This window comes from Hyla sarda, chromosome 1 (genome assembly GCF_029499605.1).
Source record: "Hyla sarda isolate aHylSar1 chromosome 1, aHylSar1.hap1, whole genome shotgun sequence".
Taxonomy (NCBI): Eukaryota; Metazoa; Chordata; class Amphibia; order Anura; family Hylidae; genus Hyla; species Hyla sarda.
Window position 1 is genome coordinate 251884320 of NC_079189.1, and position 14174 is coordinate 251898493.

Consider the following 14174-nt stretch of genomic DNA (forward strand, 5'->3'; position numbering starts at 1 on the left):
ATACAGCCTCCAGCCGTACTCTGTATATGGCTGGAAGCTGTATGTCTGTGGGGGTGAGCTGCCTACCATTGTGGGGGAACTATACTGCCAACTATTGTGGGAGGGAGCTGCCAACCATTGTGGTTGAACTATGCTGCCAACCATTGTGGGGGGGGGGGGGAGCTGCCTACCATTGCGGGGGAACTATACTGCCAACTATTGTGGGGGAGCTATACTGCCAACCATTGTGGGGGGGGGGGAGCTGCCTATCATTGTGGGGGAACTATACTGACAACTATTGTGGAGGAACTATACTGATATAAAATATTTTACTACAGTATTTGGTTCAGAATCTTTTTTTTTTCTAGATTTTCCTCCTTTAAAATTGGGTGCGTCTTATATGCCGGAGCATCTTATATGTCGAAAAATATGGTGAAATGCGCGAATTAATTGATATTTAAATCTTATTGCTTATTAAATCCCCTGGTGTACTGCAGATGCCTTTTCCTGACAGTTTTTTTTATCCGGAACTAATTTGCTTAATGCTGCTTCTTGCCTTGGCCCTCAAATTTTGTGAAATTTAGCACTAGCTTAAATGAAATTTCAACATTGATCTTGCAATGTAATGGGGTTATGAAACCCTCGGGTGTACTGTGTCTTTCAGGAATTACTTGGCTTACTGACGCTTCTGGGCTTGGGCCTTAAATTTTTGGATGGTAGTACTACCTAACATGCATCTTCAATAGAGCTTTCAAAGTTGACTTTTTAATTTTATGGGTTGTGAACCCTTCTTGCGTACTCATGCTGCTTCTTGCTCCACTCTGTCAGCCCGTTGGTCCTGTGACAGTGTGCGACTCCACCTCCACATCCTCCACTGTGTCCTAAGCCTCCACTGCCCGGACAAGTCTCAGTGGCCCTTCACCATACCATATGTGCAGGGTACAGCGGTGTCACGCTGTTCTTCACATGGTTTCCCTTGGCGAAAAGTGTTGGAAACAATGGCCGGTCAGGGCAATGGAGACGTTGCGCCTAGATCTCACGGCCACATGAGCCCTGTGGGGGCTTGTTGGATTTGGTCCTTTGTACCCACACGCTGGGGTCCGGGACACCCAAAGTTTGATTTAAATTTCAAATAAAATAAAAAAATCAGACATTTCAATGGTCTCCTCGTGCATTAGCCAACTGTGGCATTCAGGCAATATATGGTTTACTTATGCCGTTGCTGGGCCTGGGTCATTCAAATTTTATCACAGGTAGCACCTGCTATCCAAAATATTCTTCAAAAATTGTTGTGTTTTTTTGGGGGGGATTTTGAAGCCCTGGTGTGTACTCATGCATCAGCCAACTCCAGGCTGTGTCATTCAGGCAATATATGATTTACTGATGCCGCTGCTGGGCCTGGGTCAGGGAAATTCAAATGTTATCAAAGGTAGCACCCGCTATCCAAAATCTTCGGTTTAAATTTCTAAATTCATCTTTTAATCTTAAGGATTGTGAAGGCCTAGTGCCTACTCACGCTGCCAACACCTCCACACTGTCCCATTCAGCCAGTATATGGTGTCCTCATGCTGCCAACACCTCCACGCTGTGTTATTCAGCCACTATATGGTCTCCTCACACTGATGCCACCACCAGGCTCTGTCATTGTGCTGCTGTGCGGCAGCGATTCTAAAAGCGATGACGGTAATCTGCATGTTATTCTGAATAACAGTATGATTTCACTACCCCAGCAAACTCCATATGCGTTTTAGAACACAGCAACTTGTTCTATACCCCTATTGAGGCTGGCTGTAGGCTAGAAATAGCCTTTTTTAATATAGATTCACCACGAATAAATTCGGATCGAAATAAACTTTTTTGGAAAGTTTGGCGAATCAGCCAAATCAAATTTTTGAAAAGTTCGCTCATCTCTAATAAAAGGTGTCATTTTTACCAAAAAGTAAAAAAATTTATTTTTCTCTTCAATTTTGTCGCACAGTGAATTTTTTTTTCCATTTCGCACTCTCGAGGGTCACGACCCTCGACTTTTTCAGGAACACCTACTAGGCGCACATTATTCTGCCGCAGGCGGTTTTCCATGTCATCAGATTTAGCGGCAAGTGCAGTCAGATTGTTAATCACTCTCTCTTGAGCAGAAGGACCTGATCCTCCAGGATCCCTCAGCCTTTCCTCAACCACACTAACCAGCTCTGAAACCTTTTGCATATCATGGCAAATAAGGTTAATGTCCTCACGCATGCCTCTCATTAGCATTATAAAACAATCGGTGTTGCCCTTGGAGACTGCAAAAGAGACATCCTTCAAAGTGGGCTCAGCAGGAGCAGATGTAGATGTTGAGGTGCTTAATGTTGCAGGCACCACACCAGCACTGAAGGTGGTTAACATTTAGAGGCCCAGCAGGGTCATCAACTGGTAAAGCAGCAAAGTTAGAGGAGTCCCTTTGGTATGCAGATTGCACTCCAGGAGAGAGTGAGTTAAACGTAGACTGACCAGCGGCGGCATGCTGTTCAGGGCCGCTCAGCACAGTGGAGGGGTCCGCAGCTGCAGGGGAGACAGAGGCCCCGGCCAACCAGTAAGCCCCATCCTACTCCTCTTCACTCCAGTCATCCACTGGAACCCGCACCAGTGGTTCTGTGACCCATATGAAGCGATGCAGCCGCTCCACAATTTCCGACACCTCTGCGCATGATGGCACAGGCTGCCCCTGCATCTCTGCCTCACTATCTTCTGCCGCTCCCTGCATCTTCCTATTGCGTCTCCGCCCGGCCATCCCAGTATCCAAATGCTCCAGGCACCTTCCCCCACAGGTAGGCGATAGTTCATAAGCTGAATTCTATCCAGTTGTCCAGGATAAATGAAGAATTCCAAGCAGAGCTCCAGACCACAGGTCTGCTCACATGCCGCACTAAGCCACGCCCAGGCTCCCATAGTTCGTAAATGCAGTGATTAAAATATCCTAAACTCGCAAGCAACAGATACTGTGACTTTTATAGAATTTGGTGAAATAACATTAGCTATCTTAGCCATCTTGGTACACTTGGCAGTTTTCTATTGGTCACCAATACTGACTATGTAATCTATGGTGTAAGTTGCATCAGGCATTTTTATAAAGCTTACTTCATTAGTTGGTTGCTTATATCATGGAAACTAGAGCAAATATAAATTTGTTATTTTAGTTTTTTAGCACCCCAAAATTATGTAAGAACAGCTGTTTTAATGCTCATAACTTTTTACCTGTAGAACAGTGTAATCTTTGTGTACTGTAATCCTTCCATTCCCCATATTACTCTGGTTGCGCATCTTTGAACCCTCTCCAGCTCCACTACATATATCTTTCTTTTACACTGGTGCCCAGTACTGTACACAGTATTCTACTAGTGATTTGTACACTGGTAGAATTATTTCCTTGTCGTGGGCATCTATGGTCCTATTGATGCATCCCATGATTTTATTTGCCTTGGCAGCAACTGCCCGACACTGGTCACTTCAGCTAAATTTACTGTTAACCTAGACCCCTAAGTCTGTTTCCACGACAGTCGTCCCAAGTGTTCTCCCATTTAATACATAATCCCAGCCCGGATTTTTCTTTCCCATGTGCATTAGCTCACATTTATCAGTGTTGAACCTCATTTGACACTTCTCAATCCAAACCTCCAACCTATCCAGATCCATTTGTAATAGTGCACTGTCCTCTATTGTGTTTACCGCTTTACAGAGTTTAGTATCATCTACAAAGATTGCTACTTTACTATTCAACCCCTCTACAAGGTCATTAATAAATATACTAAATAGAACAGGACCCAAGGCTGACCCCTGTGGTACCTCACTAGTAACAGTCACCCAATCAGAATAAGTACCATTAATAACCACCCTCTGTTTCCTCTCTGAGCCAGTTACTTACCCACAATTTCCCCCAGCCCGATCCTTCTCATTTTATGCACTAACCTTTTCTGTGGCACTGTACCAAATGATTTGGAAAAATCAAGATATGACATTCAGGGATTGGCCCTGGTCCAGTCTGGAGCTTTCCTCCTCATGAAAGCTAATCAGGTTAGTTTGGACAGAGCCGATCCCTTATAAACCCATGCTGATATGGAGTCAAACATTTATTTTTATCAAGATACTCCAAAATAGCATCTCTTCAAAAACCCTCATACAATTTCCATACAACAGAGGTTAACCCCTTAAGGACGCAGACCATTTTATTTTTACGTTTTCGATTTTTCCTCCTCGCCTTCAAAAAATCATAACTCTTATATTTTCATCCACAGACTAGTATGAGGGCTTGTTTTTTTGCATGAGCAGTTGTCCGGTCACTCACTTTGCCATTAAATGTATGGCACAACCAAAAAAAATACTATTTGTGTGGGGAAATTAAAAAGAAAACCACAATTTTGCTAATTTTGGAAGGTTTCGTTTTCACGCCGTACAATTTACGGTAAAAGTTACATGTATTCTTTATTCTTTGGGTCAATACGATCAAAATGATAACCTACTTTTCTATTACTGTTGCGCTTAAAAAAAAAAATCTAACTTTTTAATCAAATTATTACCTTTAAAATCCCCCTATTTTGAAGACCCATAACTTTTTCATTTTTCCGTATACTTAGCGGTATGAGGGCTCATGTTTTGCGCCGTGATCTGTACTTTTTATTGATACCATATTTGCTTACATAAAACTTTATACATTTTTATTAATTTTTTGGGGAATAAAATGTTATAAAAAAAAACAGCTATTTTGGACTTTTACGTTCACCATACGTTATCATTAACATTTTATTTTAAATAGCTCAGATATTTACGCACGCGGCGATACCAAATCTGTATATAAATTTTTTTAACACTTTTTGGGGGTTGAAAGAGAGAAAATGGGACAATTTACGTTTTTATTGGGGAGGGGGTTTTTCACTTTTACACTTTACTAGTCCCCATAGAGGACTATTTATAGCAATCATCCGATTGCTAATCCTGTTCAGTGCTATGTATAGGACATAGCACTGATGAGGGTTATCGGTCATCTTCTGCTCTGGTCTGCGGGAAGGCAGATCAGAGCAGAAGAACCCCGGAAGGCAGTGGAGGCAAGTGAGGGGACCTCCGTCTGCCGTGCAGGATGATCGGATCGCCGTGGCAGCACTGCGGGCGATGCGATCATCCATTTAAGTGACCGCGATGCTGCAGATGCCATGATCTGTATTGATTACGGCATCTGAGGGGTTAATGGCGGACATCCAGGACCGTGGGTGTCCACCATTACCGGCGGGTCCCGGGCTGCGATCAACAGCTGGGACCTGCCGCGCATGATCCAGGCATCGCTCAGATGCCCGCGGTTATGCTTAGGACATAAATGTACATCCTGGTGCGTTAAGTACCATGTCACCAGGACGTACATTTACGTCCTTCGTCATTAAGGGGTTAACAAGGACAATAATTCCCGTGGGTCGCTTTTTGACCCCTTTTTAAATATTGGCACCACCTTTGCCATGCGCCATTCCTGGGGAGCCTTCCCTGTCACTATAGAGTCCTTGAATATTAAAAATAGGGGTCTGTCTATTACTTATGTAACACTCTTCAGAAGACAGGAACCCTGGTGAATGTGGATCCGCTGGAACTGTGTGGCAGATGAGTGACTGTACCAGGGAGTGGAGGCTAAAAGGTGCCGCTGGTCTTCACCAGAGCCTGCCGCAAAGCGGGATGGACTTACTGCAGCAGGCGGCACCCAGGTCGCTACCCCGGCGCGGCTCAACCACACAGGCGGCTGAGGAGATGCGAGGCACAGGAGGGATAAGGCATCTCGTAGACTGTATAGCAGAAGGTCAGGGCAGGCGGCACAGTAGCATAGTCAGGAATGTAGCAAATGGTCAGTAGGCAAGGAGCAAGGTCAGGTCACAGAGCAAAAGGATCAAATACACAGCAAGGCAATAGCAGGAATGCTTTCTATCAGGCTCAAGGCAACAAAGATCAGGCAGGGAAGTGAGGAGGAATTCATGAATGAGCCACAGGTGAATTACACTAATGAGCGCACTAGCCCTGTAAAGCTCTGGCGCCCGCGTGCCCTAGGGGATGGGGACACGAGCGCCGAAGCAGAAAGGCAGATGCGGGGGCAGGAGACACACTGGGAGAGTGACGGACTGGGGCTCGTATGCGGGTGCGTCCCACGATGAGAGTCCTAGACTCATCGGCAGCAGGAGGTAATGGGACCATGCGCTCACGGCCAGCGTGTGGCCGGAGCGCATAACGTAACAGTAGAGCTGAACCAGATTTACTTGGATGAAAGCCACGCCATGTCACCAGGAGAGAAGGACGGAGGAGGTCTTCTAATTTTATCTGCTTGCGCCTTCATGCGTCAAGAAGCCTGGGATAACTTTCTGATCTGTCGCCAGATGGTAGAGAAGTCAAGGACCAGCTCATCAACAGCAGGCACACCGGAGGAGACTGGGAGAGGAAGAGGAGAATAGAGATTGAGTCCGTAGACAACAAAAATAAGGGGGTTGACCTCATGAATATATGAGAATTCAGCCCATGGGAGAAGGTAGACCCAATCATCTTGGCGAGCTGAAACAAAATGCCAAAGATAATTCTCAAGGATTTGATTAACCCTCTGCACCTGACTGTTGGACTGAGGGTGTAGGCCAAGTCCAGACCGTTACAAAGGGGTCGCCAGAACTTAGAGACAAACTGCACACCTCGATCCAAAACTATATGCTGAGGAAGACCATGTAAACGAAAGGCATGCAACAAGAAGTAATTCGCCAGCTGTGGGGCAGAAGGCTGTATGAGCAAGCAATATGGTGCTAATCCTAAAGAATGAACTGCTTTACAAAACACATAAGTAAGAAGCAGTACAGAAGTGAGTGAACCCCCTAAGGGCCAGCTACTCACAGTTAATGCCGAACGTTCCAGATGAGCAGAGCGGGGGGCAGCAGATGCATACATTGTTCAGAGGGATGCAGGATGGGACAAAAGGAGCAATTTATACCCCTCTGTTCAAATATGGCACCCCTCCATGCTTCCCCGGCATTCCGGTGGGCACTGCCATCTTGGGGGAGGGACTTCCAGTCCCAAAGCACGCTCGTGTGTGTGATGTCACATACGCGCCGCAACATCAGACGCACGCACGCAACATGGAGCCCGGAACAGGCAGTGAGCTCAAAGGAGATCAGAGACCGGCCTGTACAGAACTCCTGCCACATAAACCCGGACAAGAACCGAGGAGGAAGGGACCAGGAGGCAGCAACCCTAAGAAGGCACGACCCAGTGCAGCACAGGGGGAGGGAGACACACCATGAACGAAAACACCCAGCTGCCTGGCAGCCCTGTCCGGAGCAGAAACCAGCCCAGAGGTTCTCACCTTTCATTGTATGCTCCTAGGAACAGAAGACACTGAGGGGTGAATGGGGAGGGGCCTATGTATCCTGTTCCTATTTAGAGCTACGGGGGATAATCTCATGGTGGTGCGGTCATGATTATGAAATGAAAAAATAAATAAGTGGATGTGCTCAGTGTAATACTGCCCAGACATCCAACCGGATCTATAAAAATTCCCCAATCCTACCCAGGATACTAAGGGTGAGTGCCCAGAAGGGTGAGAGAAAGAGTGAGTGCTATGTGCCATCAGTCAAGTGGGGTTGCCAAGCCCAAGTGAGTTTCGGCACCCTGGGGGTCACCACTCCCGGGGCACTATTGCACCTCGACTCTTACTCTATCCAGACCCTTTGGCCAGATCCAGCAGGAACATGTCTCATAAGAGATGGCTGCTGCTCTCCACAGCCATCCCTGGTACACCTGTCCCGCTGTGTGGTTCCCGATCCTGCCTTGGTGGTCTTCACACCACCAAGGGAGGTGTGGCTGTTAATGCTTTTGAAGGGCCACACTACAATCCAGAGTTTGCAACCCAGCTGCAGAATAAATTGCAGAGGCTAAGCAAACTTGTAGAGGGTCAGCAAACAAGTGACAAGCAATTATACTGCAAGGTTACAAAACCATAAACAATGCATGTGTGGGTTAGCACTTCAGGCAAGAGTTGTCAGTGGTGTTGGCAAGAAGATAGTTGTAGGCGCTGTGAAGCTTCAGATGTAGTTTACTACAGTTGTAATTCCATCAGCAAAAACAAGTACAAGGGCTGTTTGTACCTCCAACCGCCGGTAGAGGTAAGTAGTGATGCTATGTAAAATGGTATCAAATTATGCCATATGAATATTCCCTTTATTTGGACCATTGCTTAATAGCTCTGAATTAGTTTGTACACAGTAAATTTAAAAAACAAACAAACATAATAGGGACGACTTAGAAATTTAAAATTCAAGGGAAGGCATACGAGCAGACAGGAGGCTATGGATGTAAATAGAATGTTTATTCAATAAACAATTAACCATGTTCCAAAGATCAAACACTAGTATTGCATACCTGTCCTAAGCTGGTCACAGAGCGTCACACTGTGTGACTAGTGCATAATTTAAAAAAGTGGCATCCTGAAATTGTATTGTCCTCTAAAAAGCTCTCCCAGGTCAGAATGTCTGCTTCATCTTGGTGCTTTGCTAGTGCATATCTGCCGCAGACTATAAACCCAGTAACCACTAACACCCAAATAAGTAAATAAGTTGTGCGAAGTGTCAGATATTCAAATTTACTTTGAATAACCTCCTTGTTATATTTACCCCCAAAAACATTTGCATTGAAGACCTAACTGTAGATCATCCCCTCACTGTTTCCATAAAGAGCACAATGAAGATCATTTGCATGAACAGTAGCGGCTTAAATTACTGTGAACTTCCCCAAACCAGTATGTTAAATTTACAAAGCATTAGGCAGCAGTTATATAGTGCCAATAAAGCAAAAAAAAAAAAAAAAAATTTAAATTAAAAAAAAAACACAAAACACTTCATAAAGCAAAAATTTTACAAGTTACATAAACATTTACAAATATTCGGCATTTTGTTTTACAATAAGAAAAAACAAAAATTACAAAAAAGGATGAAAAAGTTAAATAATTTACTTTATACATCAACCTTAGGTTCATAAAACATTCAAACCTTACATCTATTCCGTTATATAGGACATTCTGCTTTTTGGTGTGCAAGTTTAGAATTCAAAGTTTGTTTTTGGCTCATTTTCCTTCATATTCACAAGCCTTCCAGTTATTCCATTAGGCTGACAGAATCTATAGCATTTATATACATACGTGCCTAAATCCTGGAAGGTCATACAATGTATGGAGATAAAAATGTTAGAATTGCTGCCAAACCAGAAGACTATGTGATTCAGGGAGATTTTCAGCAGCACTCAGGAGGCACTCATGAGAAACCAATTCTATCCTTCCAAAAACATCTAGGCCCCACTGACTAAACCATGAGCAAGACAGTGATCACAGAATTAAGTGTTTCTATATGGTAAAGCAAAAAAAATAAAAAAAAATTATTCATAACAGAACTCCTGATGGACCCAATGAGTGGGGATATTAGACAAAGCCAAACACCCACACGACAAGTTAGATTATGGCTACACTGAAAGAACACTACTTTGAAGGTATGACATCAGTAGGCGTCACAGCATCCAGATAAAAGCTGTCGATTTCTTCTTTATACATTTTGGAAACCACTGGTCGCTTCAGTTTCATAGTGGGACCTTAAGCATGAAAAATAATATGAAATCAAGAACTGTAACATGTAGCTATAGAAACAAATTACAATTAACTTCAAATTACAGTGAAGTTCTGGTTTTGAAATTTTAAAAAAGTTGCTGAAATCAGAACTAAGCCTTTTACCAGTAAGTACAAATGTAAAATGTTAACATTTACTGCAAGTTGTACTGTTTTACATAGACGCTGTTGTGAGGTCCGTATTCTGAGCATTTACTAGCATAAAATCAGAACTTTAGTACCCTACTATCTGAAGTTACTCTAAACTGAGATTTAATAATTGCAGCAAGAACTATTGATTAAATTACTTGAAAACAAAGATGGAGCCTCACAATACCCACCTAGTTCTCCTCCTGCAATAGAAAAATCCCTTTCAAGAATTATCCACTTCTGGACCTTTTGTGCATTTGATGTAGATTTCTCATTTACAGAGTTCACAGCTTCATGAATAGCAGCATATACCAGCTTGTCTCTGTGTCCAACTATATCAGATACCTTTGTAGATTTACTGCCAATTTTCTGGCAAAACTCAATGGCTTCAGTAGTCAGTTCATCTTCTGGTTCTCCAGTGTCAGAGTTCACATTGCACTATTTGGAAGAATGAAAGCAAACAATTACAGAGATAATGGGGTACATTTATGAAAACCTTTGCAGAGGAAATGTTGACCAGTTGCCCACAGCAACCGATTGGATTGCTTTTAAAAAATAAAATAGTAGCAATCTGATTTTCTATGCAACTGCTCAATGTTTCCACAGCAAAGGTTTTGATAAATCCCTCTACTGTAAAAATATGCATTTATATAGAGCTACTAGGAGATCTAACGTAAGAGGTACAGTATGTCTTCTATATACTCTGGTTCCTTAACAGCCCTTTTTTGAGGAGTGAAATTTCTGTTCACCACCAATTTTAAAAGTGAACATCTGCAGGATTTACATTAATTTGCAGTTGAGGCATAGAACTATTGTACACACTACAGCTGCTGGAATATCATGCCAAACAGTGGTTGGCACAGGAGAGGTTGCTACTGTAGAAATCAGTCTTATCTTACAGAATTAAAGCGTGTCCATTTAGCACCACTTTGCTGTCAGGGTAAGTTTTTAATAAATTATAATTAATAAATCATATTAAAATGGAGGACACTGCACCAGAGAAGAAAATGCTGTAAAATAATATACAATAAAATTATTAGTCATTACTATTTACTGGCTTAAAGAATCCATTCTTAAAATATAAGCCACATTTACATGGTGACCATACAAATATTAAGTTCGTTCTGCTTGACTTTAAAAAGAGAGGTTATTCCATTTTAGACAACCATAACCAAGATGGGAATCCCATACAGACTGCGGCACCCGGGAGGGGCCAGGATTGGCGAAACAGTACTGTACTGCCTACCTATTTCCATTACTCCCTTAGAAAAGGAGAAGATGCAAAAAAACAGATGTTTAAGAGGTTCTCCTTGAAACATGCAAAACCATGCTATTTTCTGTTCAAGAAGTTTGAATCTTTAGGCTTTTAATGATTTAAAAAAAAAAAAAAAATTTTGGGCGGAGCTTGGAGTGCAGAATTTTCTTCTGCTTTATGGATTAGGTTGCTGGACCTGCAAAAACATCAGTGCACCCTTAACTGAAGCTTCCAGTGAAGAGCTGACATTTTTTGTAGACTCTGGGATTCTAGGGTATAAAAGTAAGGGAATGATTGTATAAGGGTTTTGACCCTAAATTTGTACAAACCTCATGCTATTGCATTACATTGATCCAAGAAATCTGTGCTCAATTGCTAAGGGCTGCCAAAGGGAGCCCCAAGCAATCAGAGACAGGGAAGATGCCGAGGACAAGGTAAGGCCTTGGGCTTCCCTAGCAACCCATAGCCCCCCCGCAATGTAATCACAAGGGGGTCGCTATGGGACCACTAGACACCGGAGAATAGCAGCATTTAATGTTTAAATACCGTGATTTATAAAGATCATGACATTTAAAGTTAAAATGGACATCGGAGCGATCTCCGAGGTCACTAAATAGGTCTGTCATGGTCGGGAAGGGGTTGAATTGTCCTCTGCTGATCCTTATTTTCTTCTTCATTTTTCTGTCTATGGGTCTGTTTGAGGGCTAATTTTTTTTTATTTTTTTAAATCCGCATCACTTTTGACTATAGGCGACTTCTAGCCCTTTATTTTTCTGGGATGTGACATGACCTAAATCTGTAATTTGGTATTGTTTTCAATTTATGCAGTTTACTGTATGGGACTAGTAACGTTATATTTTAATAGTTCTGACAATCCCATACATGGCGAGTCCAAGGGAGAGATTTAAACTTATTAGGGGACATGCTTTTTAAGGTTTTAAAAACTATCTTTCATTTTATTTACTTTTTAAGTTCCCATAGGGGACTTCTAAGAAATTAAATTGCCAACACTGCGTAATGTTCCAGTATCTCATAGAAATGCTCTGTGTCATCAGCGATCTACTAATAAAGTCTGCCTGAGGCAGACTATTTGCAGATTTTCCCAATACCCGCACAAACTAGGTGAGAAGACCTCTGGTGGAGGATGCCAATCAGGTAGTGGAGCCACAACACAGAGCGTACATGAACACCCTGGCCATCTGGTCCTAAACTCACTGCTAATTGTAGACATCAGTGATCACTAGAGATGAGCGAACTTACAGTAAATTCAATTAGTTACGAACTTCTCGGCTCGGCAGTTGATAACTTTTCCTGAATAAATTAGATCAGCTTTCAGGTGCTCCGGTGGGCTAGAAAAGGTGGATACAGTCATAGGAGACTCTTTCCTAGGAATGTATCCACCTTTTCCAGCCCACCGGAGCACCTGAAGGCTGAACTAATTTACGCAGGATAAGACATCAACTGCCGAGCCGAGAAGTTCGTGACGAATCGAATTTACTGTAAGTTCGCTCATCTCTAGTGATCACTCATCAAGCAGGCTGTACAAGCTATAACAATGTATGTAACAGAACATGTAATCAGAAGATTGTATATAATAGTTAATTTATGGGGACTTTAAGTACAAACAAAAACAAAACATATTTGTTATTACTGCATATGGTAATGTCCATGCTATTAAAAACATAATTATGTTTGTAATTCCATGCAGTGAACAGCACAAACGTAAAAAAAAATAAAAAAAAAATACCAGGCAGGAGAATTGCAGATTTTTTGTCACATCATACATCAGAAGACATTTTTCTAAAACTGAACAGAAATTCCCATCTAAAACAAAAATTGTACCGATAAAAAAAAAAAAAAAAAAAATTTAAAAAAGTTATAGGATGTCAGTAGTGTAATTTTAACCAATTTATTTTTTTAAGTAGTGCAAAAATTCGTAAATTTAGTTATTTATGGTTAAATAAATGGTATCATTACAAAACAACTGTTTGCACAAAGACAAGCTCTCACATGGCTCTTTAGATGGAATACATAAGGAGTTATGTCTCAAAAGGGCAAGAAGGAAAAATCAAAAGCAATAATTGGCACAGTCCTTAAGGGGTTAAAAACTCATTTTTGGTGTGGCCATATGTCCTCTTTCAAATGAAAAAGGGCACATCCTACTATTCTAAAATGTAGATAGAATGAATTCTTTGCTTGTTACCTTCAGGGTCAGAAGCATGGAAAGAAATTTTCTCTTGTCTCCAATTACCATGACATTACTAACTATTGGTATGTGTTCCTTTATGGCATCCTCAATGGGCACAGGAGGGATATTTTCGCCTCCTGCTGTAATAATGAGCTCTGAAATAGAACAAACAGTTTTAGCGTGCATAGTTAACCAACATGGGATAACACCTTGAATACAACTTACACATGCATGCAATCAGCATTTCACTTGTAAAGATCTTAAAATGGACAGCATCAGACTAAGGCTACATACACACTACGGTCTTTGAGTTTGACGGGGCACATTGTGCCGCAGCGGGTCCCGACGGGTCCATCAGGCGCTGCTGTTTTCCAGCAGGAATAGCGGGAGAAAAAGATGGCGCAAGCAGTATTTTCTCCCGCTATTCTTTCCGACAACCGTCACACTTCTGTGTCATAACGATAGTGTAAAAAGGGCCAAAAGGTGGGGGGGCGGGAACCACCACTTTTATCTTTCCCTGATGTCCCTGGGCCTCATAGGATGACCCTCCATCCTGTCAGTAGTCATCTCATTATCACAGGTAGGATTTTTTTTTAGGTAGGATTTTTTTACAAGAATTCTCTAAGGTCTACAAAACAGATGTGAATCACCTTTAATTCTGCCAGTAATGAATAAAAATCCTTTGTCATCATGTTTGCCAAGGTCTCCAGAATGCAGCCAGCCTTCTTCATCTATGGATTCCTGTGTTTTGTCCTCCATGTTTAGGTAACCCATAAAGACATGTCGACCCCAGAATAATATTTCTCCACTCCCATCACTATCGGGCTGGTAGATTTTTGTTTTGCAACCAGATATTACTTTTCCACAACTATAAAAGCAAGAGAAGGAAAGGTCACATTAAGTCAGATTGACTAGTATAATTTTCTAAAAATCTTTTTTTTTATAATTCTAATGAACTATTTAGTATT

At 42.1% G+C, this 14174-nt stretch overlaps 1 protein-coding gene across 7 annotated transcripts in view; it reads right to left on the minus strand.

The window, feature by feature from the left end:
• Window positions 1-8308: 8308 nt before the first annotated feature.
• Window positions 8309-14174, minus strand: part of ACSBG2 (acyl-CoA synthetase bubblegum family member 2) — a 207103-nt gene continuing 201237 nt past the window's right edge. For all 7 annotated transcript variants that reach the window (XM_056570665.1, XM_056570659.1, XM_056570654.1 and 4 more), the window contains 4 exons: window positions 13857-14074; window positions 13222-13361; window positions 9955-10201; window positions 8309-9600 (listed from right to left, as the gene is read on the minus strand). In XM_056570665.1, coding sequence (XP_056426640.1) covers window positions 9491-9600; window positions 9955-10201; window positions 13222-13361; window positions 13857-14074 — 715 coding nt within the window. In that variant the 3' untranslated portion in view covers window positions 8309-9490. The remainder of the gene's footprint in view (window positions 9601-9954; window positions 10202-13221; window positions 13362-13856; window positions 14075-14174) is intronic.